The 24,997-nt window shown below is 34.9% G+C and overlaps 3 protein-coding genes across 6 annotated transcripts; 1 reads left to right on the plus strand and 2 right to left on the minus strand.

Moving 5' to 3' along the window:
• Positions 1 to 1,470: 1,470 nt before the first annotated feature.
• Positions 1,471 to 7,285, minus strand: LOC100264973 (multiple C2 domain and transmembrane region protein 7). Of its 4 annotated transcripts, none has more exons than XM_010662511.3 (2): positions 7,041 to 7,285; positions 1,471 to 4,730 (listed from the first exon to the last, which is right to left on the minus strand). In XM_010662511.3, exon 2 carries the CDS (start codon positions 4,657 to 4,659, stop codon positions 1,651 to 1,653), a length of 3,009 nt encoding a protein of 1,002 aa, XP_010660813.1. In that variant the 5' UTR covers positions 4,660 to 4,730; positions 7,041 to 7,285; the 3' UTR covers positions 1,471 to 1,650. The 4 variants fall into 4 exon arrangements, with proteins under 4 accessions (XP_010660813.1, XP_010660820.1, XP_019080741.1 ...); XM_010662518.3 differs by lacking the exon at positions 7,041 to 7,285 and adding an exon at positions 6,202 to 6,731; XM_019225196.2 differs by lacking the exon at positions 7,041 to 7,285 and adding an exon at positions 5,675 to 6,181.
• Positions 7,286 to 10,097: 2,812 nt separating this feature from the next.
• LOC100242689 (glutathione S-transferase T1) lies at positions 10,098 to 15,286 on the plus strand. Its single transcript, XM_019217035.2, has 7 exons — positions 10,098 to 10,489; positions 10,649 to 10,722; positions 11,676 to 11,736; positions 12,097 to 12,150; positions 12,640 to 12,719; positions 14,240 to 14,445; positions 14,838 to 15,286. The coding sequence occupies exons 1-7, from the start codon at positions 10,425 to 10,427 to the stop codon at positions 15,042 to 15,044; spliced, it is 747 nt and encodes a 248-aa protein (XP_019072580.1). The 5' UTR covers positions 10,098 to 10,424; the 3' UTR covers positions 15,045 to 15,286.
• LOC100259857 (probable copper-transporting ATPase HMA5) lies at positions 14,842 to 21,380 on the minus strand. The gene is made up of 6 exons (XM_002269803.4): positions 20,688 to 21,380; positions 18,085 to 19,473; positions 17,731 to 17,985; positions 16,929 to 17,051; positions 16,172 to 16,651; positions 14,842 to 16,084 (listed from the first exon to the last, which is right to left on the minus strand). The coding sequence occupies exons 1-6, from the start codon at positions 20,976 to 20,978 to the stop codon at positions 15,668 to 15,670; spliced, it is 2,955 nt and encodes a 984-aa protein (XP_002269839.1). The 5' UTR covers positions 20,979 to 21,380; the 3' UTR covers positions 14,842 to 15,667.
• Between the last annotated feature and the right edge of the window lie 3,617 nt (positions 21,381 to 24,997).

Raw genomic sequence — 24,997 nt, forward strand, 5'->3', positions numbered from 1 at the left:
CCCTAATTTGCTTGCACGACCCTGTGTGCACTGCATAATACAAGATCCATACATTTGACTCATATTTTCTACTAACATTAACACCCATAGTTTAACATTCCTTTTATGGATTGTATATTAATTTCCTAATATTTTTATTTTGATTTTCTTATTCTAGTAATTAGTTGACTTTTAAAAGAGTTTCACTTTTCTTATTATTGAAGTTAAATGGGTTAACTTAATTTGACTTTGCCAAAAAAGTTTACAGCTGTACCTATTTAAGCAGATTTGGAATCGGCAAAAGAAGATTACGTAAGTCATCCATCATCCACGTATTGGAGCATACTACAACCACGTGGCTTTGAGGGTCACTATCCTAACTCCGTCCTACATATTATATCTAATATTAAGACCTTTTTAATATAGTCTTGCTTAAATAATAAAATCTTTTGATTTCAATTTAAGCAATGTACAAAATTAATAATTTTACTAAACACATGAGATACTATACAAAAAAAAAAAAAAAAATTCCTTAACATCCATAGGAAATATAAATCAATAATTAATAAAAAATATATATTTTTTAAAATAGCAAACAAAATTTATAAAATAATATTTAGTAATCTCTTATAATTTTTATTTTTCTCAATGCAACTTTTTTTTTTTTATTTTTTACTTTTTGATAATCGAAGAACTATAAACCTCGAGGTGATGACTGCTTTTCTCAATTCAACTATTTTTTGGAATTATTACATATTTGGAATTTTCTTTTTATTTTTTAAGGTATTAAATTTTAACATTTTTTGTAGGGGTCTTTCGCAAAAATACGATGCTCTCTCTAAATTAATAAATATTAATTTATGAGAGTGCTATTTTATAGAGGTTTTATTGTAATGGGAAATGGAGAATATTTTTGCCCTACTTGACGGAATGTTGAAGATATGGCTCTAATTAATTAATTATGATAATTTTTCTAATTGCATTTTACTTTCTTGATTATCTATCTATTGTTTTTCGTTCTTGGAATAAATTTTTTCTTAAGTGTTTTCTTCTTCACCCCATTATCTTAATAATATAAGATTATCATATGCTATGACTACGTGGGAACCTGTCAGGTACCCTGTTGATCAATTGGTTGATCTTAAACATCAAGGGGGTCGGTATGATGGTATCCATCATTCAGTGCCAATCATCAAGGGAAAGGCATCAGCAAGCAATTGGCCTTCAATTGATATTTCTTTAACCTTTCTGAATCGAAGCCAGAAAACCCAGTTGAAAAAGTGAAAATGTACATCGAAACGCATGCTCATCAAAACCCCATATGGCAATTTACTTGGGTTGGGCATCTTCAGGGTATTAAGCTAATAAAACCCATCAAGAATCTGGGGTTTGGTTAGGTTTTTCTAAACCTATTCACCTGTCCTAGCACATAATATTTTGATACTTCAAGAGTGAGAGTTTCTTTCAACAGCTCATTATTCTACATCTGTGTGGCTAGAAAGGCCATATACAGAATTTATTTATACTCCCTTGGGGTCTCAACAGTCGATTACAGTAGTCTAAGACCAAGACAGACTGAACAACTAAAGAAACAGAAGAACAAGGTGCAGCAAACATTGATGAAGAACGAAGGGAAATAGCCTAGCAAGAATCTCCAACCTACAAGGCTTACTACAACATACTATCAGTCCTGGCGGGCAGGCGACGGAAGAAGTTGATTGGTGCTGATGGCAACCTGTAGCGAAATCTGGGATGTCTCATCATGTAGAATCCTGCCAAGGCTGCTATGACCTGGAATGGTGTCACATACAATACCAGTGCTGCTACCAGACAGAAAGTAACAAAGATGGCGGTAGCTCGTGGATCTCGCCAGCTTAACAGAGACTGAACTCGCTCTCCCTGAGTCGCTACATCACCCACCACAGTCTGAATCCTACCAGCCACGCTCCTCAGGCGATCATACCTCAATCTCACCAGCTCTGGGCTCCGGCTTGTTGGAAATGTGTCGAACTCCTCATCAAGTTCATCAGGGTGCACTGCATCAGCTTGTGAGATCCTTGTGTTCATATGTGGAGGGTACCTTGGCCGGTAGCGGAAGTTCCATACCCCTATCAGAAACATATAGAGGAAGACGGTGGGTAAGATTAGTTCTGGGAAGCAAACAAGCATGAGAAAGAGCACATGCACTAGCACTGTTGTGATGGGGTTCCTCCACATGCAGATATCACCAAACCATTTCCCTACTGCAAATAATCCCGAGAAAATTGACATTAGCCGGAAGAAATTTGCCTTGCTCCGCCGCATGCTCCAAAGGTGTGAATCCACATCCGACATGTATTCCACCACCTCCTTCCGGAGTGGGGGCTCTGCTCGACCTAACCTTGCTGCCACTATGTTGACAGCTTGGTGTCGTAGCATATCAAGCTGCATCACAGAAAAGGGCCTTACATAGTGCATTTTTGGTAACAAGGGTCGTGAGTAAATATAAAGCATGTTTACAAAAGATGTGCAGGAAAATCGGATTGCCATATGCAGCTCTCCCATCTTCTTGACGCCACTTGGGTGAAGAACCAACAGGGGATAAGAGTGAGTATAAACACGGCCTGTTTCCAGGGTAGAAATACGAATCCGAACCTTCCCAATTTTCAGGTCTTTGTTACCATTTGAACCCTTTTCCCCAAGCTGGCTATTGTCAAAAACACCTACAGTGAGAACTGTAGCTGGATCAAAAACCTCCCATGTGTACTGCTCATTGTATCTTGGACAAAGGTTATCCACAATAGTTCGTGTTCTGATCCATTTGTGACCATACTTGGCCACACAGTAGGTATCTGATGTGCCCTTCCCATCTCTTGTTTTCATGGGGTGAAGACCTACAGCATTCAGGATGCCAAGCTCTAAAACCCCAATGGATGGCTTCCAGAGCTGTTTTGCCGTGGGGCGGAGGTCACTGCTATAGTGAGTTGACTCATCAAGAACATGGTAACCTCCATCTAGACAAACTTGAAGATGGAGCCTGCTAGAGAATTTCTCTTTCTTCAATTGATCCACGTCTACAGCTATGGGCTTTTCCAGGTTATACCACCGGGAATGGATCATTCGATCATCAGCACGCCTATCTACTGTGCTCAATGGTATGATGACCCTTCCCAGGATCTCGTCTTTTCCAGGACCCACACGATCCTCGACTGAAAGTATCAGATGATCTTCAAAGGGTTCGGCAGCAACGAATAAAAGATCCTCATTCCAGAGTGTGGTCAGTGACCGAGCCTGAACTGTCTTTGTCTTCATGACCTGGTTTCCTATATGTACCTTGACATACACATCTGGGAAACGATTCTTCTCTGTTGGGACCAAATCTTGTGCCTCAATAATGTTAACACGCACATACCATAACCGTGGTGCATGATAAACCTTTGAACGGATCAGAGTAGAGGCAGCTGCTGAGCTGTCAACGGGTGTAGCTGAATCAGAATGCCATGCATCAGGAAAAGCCTCATCTGCTTGGGTGCCAATCCAGACTGCAAGCATCAGCTCACCCTTGATCTTCTCCCCCTTCTTGTCCTCTAGCCGGTACCATTCTGGAGCCAGTGGGCTATCAGGCGGAACCCGCATAGGAACCTCATTGAGGTCAAACCTTGCCCTGCCTACAAAGTCATCTTTTACCAGATCCTTGTCCTTAACCACTACTTCTAGTACAGAAGCTTGCATCCGATCCCTCGAAAAGGCAAACACTACATTCCACTCTGGATTTTGCTTCTTCTCCATGTGCTTTGTAACTCCTTTATAGTTTCCAATTTTCACCTCAACATATGGATCAAGACTCCCAGTAACATCCATAGCAGGAAGCTCCCGAGCCTTAACAACCCTTACAAAGAGGAACTGCATTTGTTCAACAAGATCATAAGTGCTTGCAGTCTTGTCTGAACGAATAACACGACCCCTGACAACTTGTCCTCCTCCAAGGAATGGACTCGTCTCTTTAAGTGCAAAATCAACAGGTTGTGCTGGTGATGAAGAGTACATGCGAACAAGCTTTGGAGGCTGTGGTTCAGATTTCATCTCATCAACCCCATATTTTGTTGCTTGATGGACTGCTACCGGAAAAGACTGGTGCTGATGTTGGGGATGATTTGGGTTAGGGAGATGATGGAAGGTGTGTCTTGCCTCTGCTTTCTCACTGCCAGTTGGGACTGGATTGGGAACTGTTTGGTCATGAGTTAGGCTTGCATCTTTATGTGTAGATTCAACTGAAGGAACTGGGATAGAGGACTTTATTGAAGGATCATCTGTGATATAAACTTTAAGGCCAAGCTCCCCTCTTACACGTGAGAAGATGCCCCGTTTCTCCACAGGATAGTGCAGGACAACAGCATCAGAGTATGGGACAAATGAAGTCCCAGTTAGGGAAACTTTCCCAAGGAAGGACCTGGAGTTGGTAGCCTTTGTGTTATTATAGATGTAGACATCAAGAGTGAGGTAATGGAGGTTGGAAGGATCGGAGATGTTGAAATAGAAGCTTTCATTCCAAACAGGGTTGAGATCCTTTTCTTTGATAGTGGTTCGGAACTTCTGACCATCAAAGTAGAGCTCTACAAAGGCACTAGATGACCCTTGCCCATCTTTAGGCATAAGATTGTGTGCACTAACCACATCTACCCCCAGCTTAAGGTTGTTCATGGCGATATAGGTGGCAGGGGTTGCTGAATCAAATGTAAACTACCCGGGAAATGGAAGATGATTAAAAGTACCTGAAAAGCAGTGCAAAGTTCATTTAGTATGTCATTAAGAAATAATCCGTGAAACAGACATGATACAGTCATTTGGAAGACATGATATAGGTACCACAAGGAAAACGGTCTCGGTTCACCATGCCCAAAAAGAATTGAAGATCTTCAATGCTTATACCTTAAAATATCAGAATCATTTCTAAATATGCCATAGAGAAATATCATCTTTTCTTCAAGAAATATATCCTCAAATACATTCTCAAACTATAAGAGCCATGTTTGATGTAATATTAATGTGAATGAGGTGGAACTCCTAAAATTATGATACATATACTTTCAAATGAGGGACTTGAATCACAAAAGTACAAAGCAAAGATAGTATCAAACCCGTAGAGATCCTCAAACATCGATAAATTGATAGATCCAAATTCCTGAACACCGAACAAAATATTTAGTGGGTAACAGATGGCCAAGGAAGAATTAGAAACACTGAGGTTCTGTTTGCTTCTGTGCAGAACAATTGATAGCAGGGATGCTAGATACTAGTTGCAGCAGATAAGGTGGGTATGTATTTCTCTTCAACCTGGAGACATGCACTCATATGCCAGACCAAAACGGAAGAACTGGTTTCTTTGCAAATACTAAAACAATTCAATAGATGACAAAAATTACCACTTCAAAACTTTTCTGTTGGGTTTATCACTGAAAGCTGATTTGTCAGCTCAGATGTAGTATTGAGCCAAACAAAATTCATTTCCCCCAAATGTTCATGCTTCCAATCTTAACAGATCTATGGAAAATCAACTTCAACAGCTAAATATGAACCTCCTAGAAGAATAATTCTAGCCCAAAGGTGAAGGAGTCATGCATAGCAGATAGGAGAATGAAACAGTAACTACAAAACTAATCTGCAGAACCAGTGGTTCCATTACTCTTTAGCATGCTGAGAAATCCAAACCATTTACCAGGAGGCAACTACCGACACTCGAGATGGGAATTGATCTGCATTGTTAGTCATAGATGGACAAACCCCAAAATCCCAAGCAGGCAGATCTAAAGCAGATTTGAGCTTTGCACTCACACTGCCAGCTTCACTTATAAGACAGTTCAACAAAATCAACACATAATTTAACTGAAAAAAAAAAGGGCCCATCAGCAATCTACTCTCATCATCTAGAAGAGACCAAAACAAATGCTCTGAAGACAAAGCTAAATACAGCTAAATGCTCACTTTCTGAATCAGAAACAGGGGGGGAAATGGTTAACAATTTCCAGGCCCAGAAGAGTTTTTCTTTGCTTTTTCTAATTTTTTTATTGAGTTCTTTTCTCAAATCATTGATACCAACTCATCAGAAAAAGTTTAAAATGAAGTTAAGAGGCTTAAAATAAAGGATTGGATTCAGAAAGCAAATGGGTCAAACACTTGTTCAGAGGCATGTGCAAGACTCCCTCGTACAAAGATCAAAAACTTTAAAAAAATGAGCATACCCACCACTCTTCAAGCTAAAGGGGGCCTTAAATCTCGCTAAAGACATATGAACTTTACTCCACCCGATTCCACTGAATATGCACCCACAAACAACTACCGCCTAAATGCTGTGTTTGGATCTCACAGCTTTCCATGGTCCTCCTTTTGGTTGCTGAGAAAAGGTGGGAACATAAGACAACTTTTTTAATACTGATTTGTCAAAGTCACATCAACTTTGCCTGATATTGCAGAACAAGGATCAAATTAGGCTTATATGACATGGGTTCTCCGTTTCTTGACACCAAGGAAAATAGCACTAAAGATTCAAAATTTTATTTCTCCTTTTTATTCTTTTTCCTCATTTTCTCTGCAACCAAACAGAGGATCAGTTGAAGCCAAATGAACAAAAGCAGGAACTAAATTTAGACACTTACAGGAGAAAGAACAAACTCAAATCACAGAAGAAAAAAAGAGTAGAGAGCATAAACTTGCGTTTTCCTCAATTTTTGACAAAAATAAAATAAAATAAAATACGAAAATAAACTGTAAAAATACACAAAATAAACTAAAATAAGTTGACAAATTTTTTTCCGGGCACCCCAAAAATAAGCAGAAAACAAAAGAAACCCAAAAAAATAACCGATTTTCCCAAGAGAAACCTAATCTTACGTGGAGAAATGAGTTAGTCCAGACTCCAGAGTACAAATTCATGAAAAACGATGAACAAAATAAAATTAAAAAAAAAAAAAACACACACACACACACACAAACAAACAAAAGGACCCATCTCTTCTGAGCTCCTGCATGAAAACTAGAAGAGAGTGGAGAAACAAAAAGAAAAAAAAGAAGGGGGGAAAAGTCACCTCATTTTTTGAGCTAAACTTGAGATTCTTGGCATTTGCCTCATAAACAACGAGAGTTGGCAGAGAAACAACAATGCAGCCTCAGAAACAGCAAGTACCCAGTATCCACATAGAAGAGAGGAGAAGAGGAGAGGTGTAGGTGTGTCGTAGATTACAGTCTTACAGATTACCTCTCCATTACTCCGGGCAGAAAGCACAACAGTGAGTCCTTTTTTGCTTAGTTTTTTGGGAGTGCAACGTTATAATATACAAAGGCACCCTCTGAGTAAATGTTGAGAGCACAGCAGTCACAATCACAATCACTCCCTTGGGATTCTAATTGAATGCCCATTTCATTTAAATTCAGTGGAGAGTACCATTGAAATTACTCCAACATAAAATCAATTTATAAAATTTCATTTCATATAGTTTTCCTAACCATAACATAACAAAGAGTAATGCAACATTAATGAAAATGTAAATTATAAAATGATTTTAAGGGACAGGAGGATCACATGGACCCATGTTCTTGTGTGATGGGACTGGTCCCATCCAGGGGTGGTGGTCTGGTGGCCTTGTGTATCATATGATTTTATATGAGATTAATGGACCGACTATGCTTAGAAATAAACATTTTCTTTCTCGTTTACGTACATATTATTTGATGACCTATCAATCTATTATCTATGCATTATTATCTCCCTCAATCACCCCATGGTATTATAAAACTTCATTCTAATTAAATTAATAAAATAAATATATTAAAAATGTGAGCTTCTATAGTGATTGATTCAATGCTGACGAAGACTGGTTACGTGACACAATTACCAAAGCATCACGTGGCTGCCACGTTAAGGGACTTAAACTAAAGACAAAGAGAACATGGGGGAGATTTTGAAAATAGCAGGAAAAATAGGGAGCACTGACAACATATCAGCAAATCCTCGTCATCCAATAAACTGTGTGAAAAATGATAAAATTCTGGAATTGTGGGGGTGGAATATGATAATAAAGAAAAGAAGGGGGCGAGTAATGTAAAATTGAGAGTGTGGGAGGACTGAGGGGTGGGCAAGCTATATACAACCATGGCCATACCTCTGCGCTCTGAGAAAACTGTATGCCCACCCAACCGTGCCTTTAATATCGCAATAAAGACTGTTGCCTGTGGGTTGAGTGGCGGGTAAAAAGGTGGGAGGGATTGGGTGTTCTCGTGATTACCAAATCTCCACCTACACCCTCACTCACCAGTGGTCACAATTCTGCCACGTTGATCGCATCCCACAATTATCCCAGTCAGCATGCCCACCTCGGCCCACTTCTGCACTGCCCTCCTCATTTCGAGGCACTGTACGGCCTCTTCTGGAAGCCTCCCCCTCTTCCTCTACTAAACGGTGTCGTTTGTGACTTTCAATAACTATTTATTGTCTATTAAAATGATCAAGGTACGATGTGTGTATGATTATCTCATTCCTCATTAATATGTTGCATTAATTTAAAATTTTAAAATTTTAATTTGACGATAGTTTGTATGCCTATTTTGGTAACTTTCATTATAATTTTACAAACATACTATTTATTGTAAAAATTTATTTTAATGATAAACTACAACTATGTATTTGATACATGGTATTTAATTTATGCTAACAATATCAAAAATATTATTTTTAAAAAATTATTTGGAATTTGGGAACAAAAATTTATTCTATTTATTAAAGAATTGAATCTAAATAAAATATTTATTAAATTCCCCTTTCTTACATCTTACTTAATTTACCTTCATTCTTGTTTTTATTTTTATTAATTACAATCCTTTTTAAAACTTTATCGTAAACTATTAGAGCTATAACTTGGACATATTGATTGAGTTGATGATTAACCATGATTAAAAATTAATTAATTTAACCTAACTTAAACTCTAATTTTACGTACTCAATTCAAACTTAACTCAATATCATTTTTCTAAATTTGGATTTAATTCGAGTTGTACAAATTAGAGTCAAGTTGGTTAAGTTAATCTCGAGTTAATCAGGTTAGTCTCAAGTTAATTGAATTGATTTCAGGTTGGTTAGATTCCATAATTTAAAATCAATTTACAATATGTGTTTTTTTTTAATGTATTTATATGGAAATTTAATATATTATAAATTATATATTTAATATATATATATATATATATATATATATATATATATATATATGATATAACTTGGTATTTTTTCTTAAAAAATTTATTATATAAAATAATATATATTGTAAATATTATAAAAAAATATTAATTCGGATTCCAATTAGATTCGAATCATCTCCCTATCCAACTCAAATTGAGTTTAAATTGAAAAAACCTAATTCAAGTCTAACTTGAGTATTAAAAATTATTAACAAAATTTGTCTTGGGTTGGAATCAATCTATCAAAGTTACACTCCTACAACTATATTTTTCTATTCATATCTTAAAAATTTGATTAAAAGTGATGAAAATATCTTATATATGTAAATCTAACATCTCATATTTTTTGTCTTGAAAATTAATCTGTTTGTTGACATAAATATCCATCAATATATCAATTATTTACACGTGTTTTTAAAGAAAAGTTTATTTTTACAATTAAGAGGTGAAAATATTTTTCTCCAAAATAGGTATTTTTTGGGATTAAAAAAAAAAAAGTAAAGGTTTAGATTTATAAAAATTAAGCAAATTTTACATTATCATATTCTCATCCTACTCATATTTTCCATATCTTACCCTTTTTTAATGGTTTGATCACATGTAGCTGTTTATATTTTTCAAAATTGGTATATCTTTCTTAATGGGTTCATGTTCAATCATTTAGACAAGTAAAATTGGACAGGGGCTTTGGGTGGACCAACCCCCACCATTTTTAATAAAGTTATTTGTTTGTAGAAAGTGGTTGCATAAGTTTTATTATTTTTCACTATTAAATACTTAGAAGAATAACGTTACTATTTTAAACACATAATTGTTTTTTTTTTTTGGGAAAAAATATATTTATGTCATATTTTTATTTCCAAAAAAAAAAAAACTTTATAGTATATATTTTTAAAATATAGAGATGATTATTATTTGGAAGTGGTGAGTCTGGTGACAAAATTGAGACCCGTATAGGATGCTTTTTTCAGAACAGAGTCCCACTTCCAAGAACATGAAAGGATTGATTAGAAAAAAGGGAAAAAGCAATGGCTGCTAAATTGGGATATTTTCCAAAGTCATCCTGTTGGCACATGATTTGATGTAGATTGTAGACACGGTCAGGATTTGAGCAACCCAATGAATAGGACAGGCCCCATATCGCCATAGCCATTGCAGTGTGGAGATAAAAGCGATAGGGCAAACAACAGTATCAGACAGCACTACTTCACAAACTCAGAACCCAGAAACCCAGAAGGATGAAGCTCAAAATCTATGCCGATCGGATGTCTCAGCCATCTCGTGCTATCATCATCTTCTGCAAGTGATTTTTATCCTCTTTCTAATGTCCATTTCATTTTATTTTATTTTATTTTATTTTTTTTAAGAAAATGAAAGAAATAAAGGGTTGTGTTTATTTGTGTGATTTGGTTGGTTGATTGATTCAATACTTAAAATGGGTTTTCTTGTTGTGTGTTTATAGGGTTAATAGAATTGATTTTGAGGAGGTCAGAGTTGACCTGGCAAAGCGTCAGCATCTTTCCCCTGATTTTAAAGGTGAGAATTTCAGGATTTGGATCACAACTCTGCGTTAAGGATTGTTGGAAAAAGTGATGGTTGTTGAAAAATTATGCCTCTTAATCTATCCCTAAAAAGCGTATTAACAAATTTGGGATTTGAGTATAGGGAATTGAGGAGTTATTCAGAAATTCATTAAGAAAAAAATAAATGAAGGAAATTTGAGGTAAAGGTGATGATATCTAATTTAAGAAAGTAAGAAGAATGTCTCACCTTTCCTTATTTTTCTGGAATAATGTTTGAGAATAGTTTAGTAATCATTGCAATGGGTGTGATATACTTAGGTTTGATTCCCTTGATTAACAGATCGGTGTAAATTTGGGAATTTGGAAATGTTTCCAGAATTTTGTGGGGTCGTTGAGAGAGTAGAGCAAAAAGGGAGAGAGATGTAGATGTGTTAGGCAGTTCCTTGAATGAAGTAAAGCTACTAATTTAGTTGAAACCATGAACTGATGGGGAATATTCCAGCATTTTGTTAGTGGAAAAGGAAGGGGGAGAGAAAATTGGTCCCTTGCTTGAGGATTAGTATAGAACTATAGACATTGCATGATCTTCAATGATTGCCCGTGAATAATAATTGCGTTGATTAATTTGTATGCCAAGATGTTAAGTTGGATTCTGTTGCAAATCACTGAAAGAAAAAAAACTTCTTGGAGTGTTTTTCTTTTTCCCCCCATTTTAAAGGCTCAAGCTGTCTTAGCAGTTCATTAACCGTAAATCTTCAAGATTGGATGTTCTCTAAACTGTCTTTTTATTTTTTTATTTTTTATTTATCATGGACCTGTCTATACTTTATCATGCATATCGAGCTACCAAGACCGAATTGCATGTGTCTTTCTGTGGAAAGTGTAACTCTTAAAAAAAAGTTTTCAATAGCATGTTTATTTCTGTAACTGACAACGTGAAGTTTTTATTACAATTTGTACTTACAGTGGTAAACCCTATGGGGCAAGTTCCAGCAATAGTTGATGGAAGATTTCAGCTGTTTGAGAGGTATTTGAAAAATGTGTCTATTGGCTTCTTGAGTTATGATTTTCTGACATTGTTTGCTAACACTGTTGATGTTAAATGTGTGCTTTTGTAGTTTGTAAAATACTTATTCATTACTTATATAGCACTTCTTTTGAACTATGATTGCTCAAGATGCACATTCCTAGTGTTCATTTAGCAAAAACCTCTTCATTTATAATGGTTGATTGTGAAGGACCCCCCGTTTTTTTTGTTACTGTTTCATCCATAGGGTTGGTGAATGAAGCTCCTTTGATGCATGTGCTTTCCATGAGTCTGGACCAACTTGTGCTTTTCTTAGATTTTGTAAGGGATTTTTAATATGTATCTACATTCTTCTTGCAGCCATGCAATTCTTATCTATCTTGCTTGCGCATTTCCTGGAATTGCCGATAATTGGTAAGAATAGTTACTACACTTTTGCCATTAGTTTCCTAATTTCTGGATGTTACATGAACATTTCCAATTATGTGCATGGGATATCTGTTGGACATGTACCAAATGGGCATGTCTGATAGAAGCAGCAAACCCATTCCTAGGTGGCTAGAAGTTCCTTGAACAACTTTTTACCTTGCTTCCATGCTACATGTACAAAATTAATCAAATTTTTTCTTAGGACAGAATGTTACATACACATTCAATTCACCACAAGGTATAGAGGAAGAAAATTTGGATGATTCTGACCCTACAGACATGTCCTTATGTCTTGAAAATTGGAGGATATCTGACCTGACACCTAGACACATGGGTTACAATGTTTTCATTTTAATCTGTGCTTTATGTTTTAGAATATGTTATACGTTACAATATTTTGTTTCATCTTATATTCACTTCCAATATCCATATTTTGCAGCAAAATTTTAATCCTTTTTCCCCCTATATTTCAAGGTACCCAAATGATCTTTTCAAGAGAGCTAAGATCCACTCAGTGTTGGATTGGCATCATTCCAACTTACGTCGTGGTGCAGGTGCTTCCTTTTGGCTACTGATAGATGCTCTCATTTTCTAACTGATTATGACAATCTTAATATATCTTTCGACTTTGCAAGGAATAATCAACCGTCTCTTGTACAAGGCTACTGATTCCTACACAGTGAATGGTTCAAACTCTTCTTTTTGGATAGGCAAACAAAAAGTATTACTAAGAGCATCTAACAAAGTGGGGGACATTGAAATGTACAGAGTATATATGAAGGGCACAAAAATGGCAGAGAATGAAAAAGAAACAAAAGTTTCCCTCCCATTAACTTGAACCTAGCTTATCAATCCGAGGGCTAAAAAACACTAAGAACTTCCGAACCCTCAGCTGAAGAGTACTCAGTAAAGATATTTTGACCATACTGGTCCACATTTTCAAACAGTCTTCGATTCCTTTTCTATCCAAATGGTCCAAAGGGGCAGCCTCTCTATGCCTTCCTACACTTCTTCTTTTTAAACTGACCAAAAGTCACTACCCTCCCCGTAGCCACTTCCGGAGCAAGGAACCACACCTTAGTTCGGACCCATGAATTCATATTAATTTCCCAGAAAATTCCCTACCAATATCCGGCTTCAAATAAGGATAGAAAGCCTTGACAGAAAATAATCCATCCAAATTGACCTATCTTCTACAGTAAACACTTGTGAAACTTATTGTTAGTCTTTAGAAGGTGGGCTGGAGTGACCTCATTAATGACAATCTGGTTAGATAATTTTACTGTTCTCATTTTCTATGAAACAAGAACTTATGTGATGTTCTTATGGAACTCTAGTCTGTTAATAAATATCAATGCTTTTTTTTTTCTTCCAAAACGATGTTGGTGACAATTTTGTTTTCTTTGCAAAATGTTTGGCTAGAGCTGCATAACTGGCAACAGACCCATCTTCTGGCTCTTGCATGAGCTTTGCTGCATGTTTTCATAGAAACACATACACATACCATGTGTCAATGTAAGTGTGATAAAGATTCAAAAGAAGAGGAAAATTCCTTTTAATTCATGGAAGAGGCTTACATTTTATCATGAGAGTTGAAACAGGTTCCTTCCATGTGGATTATCCAACTGTGGTGTTCACAATCCTTATTTTCCTTTCATATGATTGGTGGTGTGGTGTTTTCCCATTAAAATACTAATTCATTTCCCAAGTATTTATCTGAGGGAATCTCTAAGTTGTGTTGGCAGCTATAGATATCAAGTGTTAGTGACCAATTATGAACTTCAGATTCTGTATATATTTATGCATCAATCACTGTTGAACTAGTGGATCATATAACTGCTGATTAATCTTCTGTTGAGATATACCTCTTAGTTTCGATATCCACATGTGTACCTCCCACTTCCTGTATTTTGGAGAAGGTTTCTTCTCTTCTTTTGATCAGTACATTTTGGGAAGAACCCCTCATCCTTCAATTGTACTTTTAATTTGTCTATATAATTGTTTGTTTCTGATAAAAAAATATACATATATTTTTGGTGTAACTATGCGCTTTGCCCTCTTCCATCTTTTTCAGCCCCATTTCTTCTAAATACTGTACTGGGACCTGCACTTGGCATTAAAGTGAATCCGCAAGCAGCTGCTGAAGCTGAGAAACTCTTGTTCTCGTCTCTGTCAAAAATTGAATCCTTTTGGCTGGAGGGGAATGGGAAGTTCTTGCTTGGAAGCTCTCAACCATCTGTAGCAGATCTCAGCTTGGTTTGTGAAATTATGCAACTAGAGGTAAAGGATTGGCTCAGTACTCATCTACTTCTCTTTTGATTTTTTTTTTTTTTAATGTGTTGTTTATATGGATGCCTTGGTAATAGATGTCTTTTCAAAAATTGAATTTTGGTCTCGATTTCAGATTTATCATTCTGATGGGAATGGAAACTTACTGATGATGAAAATTTACTTTTCATTGTTATTTGAATCCTCTCTGAAGATCACTTGTTTCATCACTTGTTTCTCCTTCTACTTCTCTCTAGTGCCATCTGGTTGCCAGTATGGTAGACCAACTCCATCCAGTTAACTATAATTGCTAAAACAAACATATTCCCCATTAGCCTATTGTTACTTCATGATCTGGTAACAAATGACTTACTTCAGCTGATATAAGTTTTGTATTGGATTAGATTTTGGGCGATAGGGAACGCAATCGGATATTAGGCCCATACAAGAAGGTTCAGCAGTGGATTGAGAATACTAAAAATGCAACTAGGCCTCATTTTGATGAAGTACATGCACTCCTTTTTGGATTCAAAGCAAGGCTACAAAAGCCACCGTCAGGGAGGGCAATCAATGAGGCAAGCAAAAAAAGGGCATTGCATTCAAAGATGTGAGAATCATGTTGCTTGTATTGTTGAAAAGATCTGTGATTATAAGTTTGCAGACAGTAAACGTTATAGGAGTGGTTGCGTGTTACTGATATTGTTACAAGAACCGTGTTACTTGTATTGTTACAAGATCTGCAATTATGAGTTTGCAGAGGATAAACATTATAGGAGCGTTTGGAGCCAATAAGGTGGCCGAACCTTGTTTCCTTAATTGCAATTAAGCTATATGCAAGAAAATGTTATTTGTATCTTTTTGCCTTCATTTAATTTCATTTTCTGGCAAATCCATTTTACTACTGCTCTTCGGGACAGCATCTTCTTGTCTCCATTTAATTTCATTTGCGGGAAAATACGTTTTACTTCTGTTCTTCAGGACAACATTCTTATGTAAATGAATTAATAACCAACCAACCTTATTTCTATCTACATATCATCGTCTTCAATCTTATTCTTAGGCTAACTGCACTTCTGCATGGCATAATAAAGCTGAAATCAAGAGCACAGGTGTAGAGCACAGGTGTGAATCACTTTAACATTTCTGCGTCTCAATGGCATCCAGCTTCCTTATTCCTAGGCAAACTTCTTGCTGCACAGTATACACAAAGTGGAAACAACACCATTAGGATCAATCACTCGATCCTTACTCCCTGCATCTCAAGGGCATCCAGCTTCTTGGGTCTTTTGTAGTACTTTAACAGAAGAGAACAGCAAACAACACTGACGGAAGAGGCTGCCATGGCAGCTCCAGCAATCCATGGTGGTAAACGGAATCCAGAAGATGGGAAGAGAGCCCCAGCTGCAATTGGTATGCCGAGGAGATTATAGCCTAGTGCCCAAATGTAGTTCAGGCGGATACGGGAAAATGTTTTTCTGGAAAGGTCGATGGCGGTTATCACATCTTCCAAGTTGCTTTTCATGAGAACAATGTCTGCTGCCTCGATGGCAATGTCTGTGCCTGCACCAATCGCCATTCCAACATCTGCAGCGACAAGAGCTGGTGAGTCGTTGATGCCATCTCCAACCATTGCCACGGTATAGCCCGACGCCTGTGGAATAAAGACAAGATTCTACAGCATTGGGAATAATCACGAATAGTCATTATTCATGTCTTGGAGCTAATTTTCAATTTATACCTGTAAATTCTTCACTTTCTCTGCTTTGTGCTCAGGTTTGGCTTCAGCGATGACAGTTTCAATCCCAACCTCCTGAGCAATGGAATTTGCAGTTCCCCAGTTGTCACCTGTCACCAAGATGCTCTTAACCTTCATAGACTTGAGAATGGTTATCACATCACGAGCACCTGGCTTCAGTGGATCAGATATGGCTAGAACTCCAGTCAGCTCCCCATCTATCGATATCAGAATCCCAGTTTGAGCCATTTCTTCAATTTCTTCCAGCATATCTTCAGCATCAACTGGAATGACAATCTTCTGGTCTAACATCAAGCTCTTGTTGCCCACTATGATCTCTTTGTTGCGAACAATGGCTTTCACTCCATGGCCAGTAATGGAGACGAAATCCTTTGCTTCTGGCCAAGTGGGATTCTCTTCATCTTCTCTGAATTTCTTAGCATACTCCACAATGGCCTTAGCCAGTGGGTGCTCACTGTTCACCTGGTACACATTCAGAGCACCTATGTTGTAAATATTCAAACTTTATGGGCGAATTTGTAAAAAGCATGGTTCACAAGCTTAATGTTTTAATTAAACATTTGAAAATGATTTTTGGTTTGGCAAAAAGTTTAACAAAAAGCAAATTCTGAACTGAATCCAAGTTTCGATTATATATCAGAACTACTTTGAAGGCCAGTGATATGACAGGGCCAAGCCTCATAAAAATGTTTCTTTAAAACAGATAATAGTCGATAATAGTCTATGGAGAAATGCCTACCTCAGTGGCCGCAACAAGTTCATAGAATTCTTGGAGTACCATATTTTTCCAGAGCCTTGTGTTAACAACTACAGGCTTCCCAACTGTGAGGGTCCCTGTCTTGTCAAACACAATGCAATTCACCTGCAAAATCAAATAAACCTCAAGATTATATTCAAAGGTCCTAAAAAAGGCAACACAGTTTTGCTTGCTGTTTGAATATTCTGGTGGAACAATAATTCTAGACTAAATTAATTTGGAATTCAAGTTGATTGGAACAAGGGGTCTGTTTGGTGCAGTGGAAGGTTTGTTTCGAAACGAAACAAAAAAACACTTAAGAACAAACACAAAGATCACAATATGATTTAAAAATTGGGGAATAATTCTGAAAAATATATTGAACTCTTCTTTTAACAATTACAATAAGTTCTTAAATAATGTTTATAATGCGAAAAAAAAGGAAATAACTGAAATAGGAAATTAGAAATAGGAAACCAAGGTAATTGGAAATGAGAAAAACTAAAATTTGAAAATAGAAACTAATCTAAAATAAAAACAAGAAACTAAAAATAGAATCTAATGAAAATAAAAATTAATGTAAAATAGAAACTAATGAGGGAGGAAACTAAAAATAGAAACTAATGACCGAGCAAATTAAAAATAGAAACTAATGATGATCATGTGCTGCATCACTTGTAGTGTCTAAAATCTAAAACTAGCTAGTGTGATTGAACATGGAGGTTTTCGCTCAAGAATCTTCATTCCCCAAGATTTGTTCTTCCTTGAAAATTTGAAAAGGGCAAGATGATTACCACATACTGACCTTATGTGCACTTTCTAATGCTTGACCGCCTTTGATGAGGACTCCCTGAGAAGCACCAACACCGGTGCCAACCATAACAGCAGTAGGAGTTGCAAGGCCTAGAGCACATGGGCAGGCTATGACCATGACAGAGATTCCAAATTGGAGTGCAAGCTGAAAGCTATCCATGGAAGATGGTATCCAAGATTTTGGGTATCCATGGAACTTTCCAGCTAAAAACCAGGCAAGAAAAGTTGACAATGAAAGGACAATGACCTGCAAAAGATTTACAATTGTCAGCAAAGGCCTGAAACCAAATTATCACTCTATTTAGAATACATAAGGAAACCAATGAGAAGGCATTTTAATGTTTACCAAAGGAACAAAGAATTTAGAGATGCGGTCTGCAAATTTCTGCACAGGAGCTTTAGCCATCTGGGCTGACTCAACAAGCTGAACAATCTGTGAAAGAGCACTTTCTGATCCAACCCGTGTTGCCTTAATATGTAATACCCCATTCTCATTCACAGTCCCTCCAATCACTGTGTCACCCTTCCTCTTTGCCACAGGCCTGGCTTCTCCTGTTATCATGCTCTCATTGACATGGCTTTGCCCCCAAATAACAAAACCATCTGAAGCTACTTTTGCACCAGGAAGAATTTTAATCACATCGTTCTTTTGTATCAACCGACTATCTATTTCCTCTTCATTAATCACATTTCCTTCACTGTCCAGGGCTAACAGAATTGCAGTCTCAGGCGACAGGTCCATAAGCTTGGCAATGGCATCAGATGTCTTTCCCTTGGCTAAAACCTCCAAGTATTTCCCAAGAAGAATAAATGAAATGAGCATGGAGCTCGTTTCAAAGAAATCTGTGGACTTGAAGTCCTCAGAAGTAGCAGCTCTCAACACAGAATAGACAGAATAAAAATAGGCAGCATTTGTTCCCAAGGCAATCAAAACATCCATATTGGCAGAACCATGGCGCAGTGCTTTATAGGAGCCAGTGTAGAATCGCCGCCCAATAACAAACTGTACTGGGGTGGATAATACCCACCTCAAAATCTCTCCAATGCTCAGCATATTCACCACTTTGGTATCTAATCCATGCTTGAGACCAGGGATATACATGAAGACCATGGAAGTTAAGAATACTGGAATTGTAAAGACCAAACTCCATAGGAAGGATCTATAATATTGCTTAATCTCCTCCTTTCTATGAACTTCTCTTCCTCCTTCTGGAGATATTGCTGCCTTGTAACGGCCAGTTCCAGTTGACTCAATCACATTGATAAGGTTTCTGGGGCCCGTCACATCTGGTTTGTAGGAAAGGGAAAATTTACGGACTGTAGGATCAACGTCGATATCTTGAACCCCTGGGAGTGCTCGGAGAGAATTCTCGAGTATCCTCATTGAATTATCAGTGCCAACTCCATCAACTTTAATCTGAATCTTGCTCATGTCTTCCCCAGCACTAATAAGTATGGCTTCAAACCCAGCATCTTCTATGGCTTCCAATAGCTGGTTGTGGTTGATGATCTTAGGATCATAATGAACTCGGGCCTCCTCAGTTGCTAATGCAACTTGAGCCTTTTGCACACCATGCAGTGCTTGCAGAGAAGATTCAACAGTTGAGGTGCAAGAAGTGCAGGTCATTCCATTTATGCGGATTCGGCATACTTGAATGGATTTCTCATTTGTCTCATCTTGAATCAATGTGGCCTGAAACCCCACATCTTCAATGGTCTCACGAATTGTCTCCTCCTACACAAAGTGAGCTGACAAGGATAAGAGTCTACCTACTAACTCTTAGAAAACAAAACTTTTTACAACAACGTCCTTTTGGAAGTTTACAAGGGCTTGTTCCTTTTTCTTCTTTAAAAGCAAAAATAAATAAATAAATAAAATAAAATATTGAAAATCAAAATACAAAAAATAGATTTTTATTCTTAAAAACAAAAAATATCACTCCGTTTGAAAAGTTCTTTTTAAATAATTTTTTTGAACAAATTTTAAAAGCTGTTCTTTCATGTTTAGTAGAATAAAAGTCTAATAAATTATGTTTTTAAATATATTTAAAAAATAACTTTTATAGTAATGTTTTATTTTTAATCATTTTCTATACTGATATAGTTATTTTTTAAAACAATTCTTAGAAAATAAGTAAAAATGACAAAAATAAAAAATAAAAATATAATGTTTTTTATTTTTTAAAACAATTTTTTTTTTTAATTTTGTGGCTGCCAAATATATATTTTCATTTTTTTAAGGGAGTAAAAAACCATTTTAGAAAACAACCACCAAATGAAAATATATTTTAATTATATTCTAAAGGCTATTTAAAACAATAATTATAAAACTACGAAAAATAAATAAAATAAAATATTAAAACATATTTAAAAGTATATAAAATAGATTAAAAATATTCAAGTTCTAAAAAAAGTTTTGTTTTATAAAACAGAAAATTTTTCTCAAAAACTATTTTTTAAAATTTTAAAATTATTTTAAAAAACACTTCACGATCAATTCTTCTTTCATATTTGTATCACTATTTGCAAATATTTCTCAAATTTTAAAATCTTTTTAACAAGTAAAGATAAATATTATAAACCAAGTCTTTAACACTCCTATAAGAAGCAAATCACAATTCTCTTAATGAAGGAGGATTAAATTAAAGAGAGAAATATGAATTTGTTTAATTTTATAAAAGATTATGTTAATTAATTTGTAGAAGAAATAACTCAAAAGCGGAGGGAAGGGACTGGCATTGATTTTGGCGGTTTTGGGATCAAAGCGGTTCTAATTCAAACTTTCAAACGCTGTTGGCGGGTACCTAGGGTTCCTAATTTTCTTGAGAAAAACTTCGATCGCCTTTTCCATCAAACCAAACATCACGAAAGGAAAACCTAAAATCGAAAACCAACGAAACAAACAAAATCGGAAGAAAGAAAAGGGAAAAAGGAAAAGAAATCACTTACGTTAACAAAAGAAGGATAAAACATGACCTGAGCCCTACTATTCAAAACATCAACCACCGCCTCCCGAATCCCCGGCAGCCGCTTGACGGCCTTCTCCACCGATCCCGCGCACGCCGAGCATGTCATTCCAATCACCGAAAACACCGCCTTCGCTTCCGACCCTTCCACATCCCTCTCCGTCTCCGACACCCCCTTGGGATACTTGGGCATCGAGGGGTAGTGCGGCCTCGGCGACAGACCTCCGAAGCTCTCATTCCGAATACACGCCAGCGTCAGAAACTTCGCTGCCATAACCACAAAATCTCTGCAAAAGTGGGAATACGATAGGGTTTGAGATTGAAGGAAGAGTTTAAAGTCGCAACGTCGCTGCTCGCTCGCTCACTATAGCCACTACGGCTCAAATAGGAAATATGACAAGGAAGCAAAGTGAATCAGACTCCACATGTAACAGAGCTAGCAAAATGAATCAGACTCCACGTATAAAAGACGTGAATTATTGGTGATTCAGATGAAAGTCAGTCCCACCACCACGATGAAGCATGATGATGTTGTTTTGGAAACTTGGGCGTTTTAACCAACTTTTAAATGAGGTAGTGGTTGTTGGTGTTCCCATCATTTCTAGTTTAAATGTGATGAGATCTGCGTGCTTATCTGCTGCCAACTCTAACTGACTAAAGAGAGAGAAAAGAGAGAAAGTTAATACCCGAATCTTAGTCTATAGAAATTAACATTTTAAAATGAAAGACAGAGCAGGATGTTTACTTGGAAGTATTGATAACACCCACAAACTCTTGAGCCTGTTTGTCTGCTAAGAAAACCAATGCTTACATTTGTATACAGTAACTTGGAAGGAATCATGGTCAAGTTCAACAACCAAACACGTCCCCATTCAATGTATTGCAAAGAAAGTTACATACCGAGATGGAAATCATAAATTTTGATTTTTTCTTTTTTAATGGGGATTTGTATGCCCATTTGACCTTAGTGATGGTGCCATCCCTAACCCTAGTCCAGGCATAAAAAAACAATTTAGAAAATTGATTACATCATCTATGGTGAAGAATCTTCATTAGTTTATCCCCCAATTGAATTAGTCATCTTGGTTTGATTTCCATGGTGAAGAATCTTCATTAGTTTATCCCCCAATTGAATGGTCATCTTGGTTTGATTTCCAAGGGTATTGGAAAGCCAATAACCCTTTCACACGATCAGAAAACGGCGGCAAACAATGATCCAACAATGTGTATTTCTATATTAATTTGATGGTGAATCCTGCCACCTCTACTAATTACCTCTCCTTCCGGTAGTAATGAGATCGACTAAAATTGGATTTACATAATTTTTTGTTTTATGATATCATAGGTTGTGGTACATGCGAATGAAGAGTGAGAATAAAAATCTCATTTTTTCTCTACTACGTTAACATGTTTGGATAAATTTTATGAACGTAGGAATGAAATAAAAAATAATTTTATTTTAATTCATTGTTTAAGGTATTTTAATTCATTCATCTTATAAAAAAATAAAAAAAGTTTAAAATTAATATTTTATCCTTATATAATAAGACCATTTTTTGTCTTATTATTTAGTAAAAAAAAACCTTTCAAAATTTATAAATTTATTTTAAAATGAAAATAAAAAAATATTTTAAACTCTATGTAAAGATATTATTGTCAATTTATTTCTTTTCCATTATCATTCTTATTATTACTAAATATTAAAACATTATAATAGAAACAAATACTCATTTCAATCTTGAATTTCTAGATTAGTCTAAACACTAGAAATGAAATTATCAAATTCATTTCTATTCATAGCCGTTTGCCAAACACCCTAATAATATATACATACAAGACGTGTTGGAGTTACAAAAAAGATCATTTTCTTTACATTGGTATCTTTCATTTTCACATAATTTTCTTATTTTTATTTTTATTTCTTTATGTTAATAAAAAAAAAAAACAACCCTCAACCAATTGTGATCAATGAAATCGAGGCATCAATTGGGGGCATTCAACATGTAAAATGATTTAAAAAAAAAAAAAAAAATCACTTTCAGAACCGTTCTTTTGTTAATTTTATAACACAAGTAATTTTCAAACTTTAAACAATTTTATTTTCTCAGCTACCAATCAATACGTCATGCCAACAAAAAATTTGGTATACCTGTAGCTACATAATTGGGCCGACCATCTTCATACTATCATTTAACAAGTTGACAAAGCTAGTTGCTTATTGCATGGAACTTATTCCTAATATAAAATTAATAGCTGCACTAATATTAGTTATATTGAAATTTGATACCTTGAAAGCTGAATTGTAGTTATTGATTGTTTAACGATATTTTAATCATTTTTATATGAACTTCATTGAATTTATAACCACGGGCCTACCGCCTATCGACATGATCAAAAGATTCATTAGTTAGGTGGATTCTTTGAAGTACGACTAACAATTTAATTATTAAAACAATACCGGCAAAAACTAAACATGAATTTATTTTTTCCCTGTTCTAAAGTTCAAAGGTGACATTGACCTATATAATTATATTAGAATTAGAATAATATTACAATTTTGATGAAGATGAAATTTGAGTAGAAGATTTTTATGGTAATTTTTTTTTTTAGTTAAATTCAAGTTTGGGCCTAACACGGCAGCCCGCTTATTATTTAATATGGAATTCGGCTAAAATCCAAGAAGGCCCATTTCATGTTACAGCCCACTTGCAATTTTTTTAGTCTGGGCCGAAGGGTGCGTGCAGCTTAAGCAAGGTGAGCATGACTTTTGGGCCTTTGTGCTTTATAATCTATAAAAAATTATCTTAAATTCCTTATATATTTATATTCATTTAAAAAAAAAATTAAAAACCATTTTTATTAAAACATGTTTGATTACATTTTGAATTGACAACTTTTTGCTATTAATATTAATTTATTTAAATAGTTAAAATTATATTAATAATTTATTTTGTCAAATTAATTTTATGTAATTTTTTTTTATATTTTAGTAATTTTTGAATAAATTTATATTTTTAATATTTTAAAATAAAAATATTTAAAATTAAAAGGATAAATATAAAAAAAAATTAAAATTAAAATCATAGTCATTTTTTAAAATAGGATTAATAAGATAAATATGAAAAATGATTAAAAATAAAAGGATAATATTAAATAAAATGGTGTTATAAATTTAAAATAAAAAATAAATTAGAAAAAAAATAATTAAAAAAACACGCATAACAATTTTTAAAAAACATAGATAAATATAAAAAACAGTTGGTGATTATTTTAAAAATCCAATAAAAAAACACGCATATTGATTTTTCAAAAACAAGCATAACAAATTTTAAAAAACACAACGATTTTTAAAAAACAAAAATAAATATTAAAAACAATTGTTGATTATTTTAAAAATCTGATAAATTAATTGTTGATTTCTTCACCTTACAACTTGTGTGTTTTCTAAAAAATTTGTTGGATATCATTGAGAAATAGGAATCCGTGTTATCAAAGGATTTTTTGTGATTATTTCTACTATTAAATGAGTGAAACATCCATTTTGGTATCTTATTGAACAAAAATGATGATATTGTTTCTCTATTGATAAAAAATTCCATTTTTTCAAATGAATGATTTGAAGTCCTATTGATTCTAACAACGGATTGCAAAGTTAATCATTTAGACCTTTCAATTCATGGATGTGGATTTTAGACTTATGAATAGGGATATTCCCAAAACTCACAAAACAAAAAAGGAGGCGAGTTAGACAAAAAAAGAAGCAACTTAGGACAAAAGAAAGAAGTGACTTCGACAAAAAGAAACAAAATGATTAAGACAAATCTTTTTTGTCACTCGTCTAATTTTTTTTTTTCCAAGATATCAATATTTTGACCAAATTCCTGACATTTTCGTCCACGAGTACAACCAAGGTTAAGGGAAAAAAATTATATCAACTTGAAATTTATCACAATTTATTAAAAATACTTTAATTTTAATTTTAAAATTTTTAAAAATATATGAAATTTTGTTCAAATTATTTAATTTTAATAAATTAATTTCACAACTCTTCAAAAACTTGTCATAAACTTAAAAGTTTAACATTATTTGCTTCTCATTATTTGAATTTTTCTTAAATTTGAAAAAAAAAAATATTATATTACTTTCAGATTTTAAATTATTTATTTTTTTACTTTTTAATAACTTACTACAAACTTTTTATCGAATATTAAAAAACTAAATATTTTAACTTTTTCTAATAGAAAAAATACTGCTAATTTTTCTTTACTTTTTAATATATTAATAAAAATAAAA

Source organism: Vitis vinifera, chromosome 2 (assembly GCF_030704535.1).
Source record: "Vitis vinifera cultivar Pinot Noir 40024 chromosome 2, ASM3070453v1".
Taxonomy (NCBI): Eukaryota; Viridiplantae; Streptophyta; class Magnoliopsida; order Vitales; family Vitaceae; genus Vitis; species Vitis vinifera.

Coding starts and splice junctions, on each gene's coding strand:
- LOC100259857 (XM_002269803.4), bottom strand. CDS start 20,978: ATGGCAGCGAAGTTTCTGACGCTGGCGTGTATTCGGAATGAGAGCTTC. Junction 19,474..20,687: donor TTTATCCTTCTTTTGTTAAC/GTAAGTGATTTC, acceptor CACTTTGTGTAG/GAGGAGACAATTCGTGAGAC. Junction 17,986..18,084: donor CTAAATTCTTTGTTCCTTTG/GTAAACATTAAA, acceptor AATCTTTTGCAG/GTCATTGTCCTTTCATTGTC.
- LOC100242689 (XM_019217035.2), top strand. CDS start 10,425: ATGAAGCTCAAAATCTATGCCGATCGGATGTCTCAGCCATCTCGTGCT. Junction 10,490..10,648: donor GCTATCATCATCTTCTGCAA/GTGATTTTTATC, acceptor GTGTGTTTATAG/GGTTAATAGAATTGATTTTG. Junction 12,720..14,239: donor CAACTTACGTCGTGGTGCAG/GTGCTTCCTTTT, acceptor CATCTTTTTCAG/CCCCATTTCTTCTAAATACT.
- LOC100264973 (XM_010662511.3), bottom strand. CDS start 4,659: ATGAACAACCTTAAGCTGGGGGTAGATGTGGTTAGTGCACACAATCTT.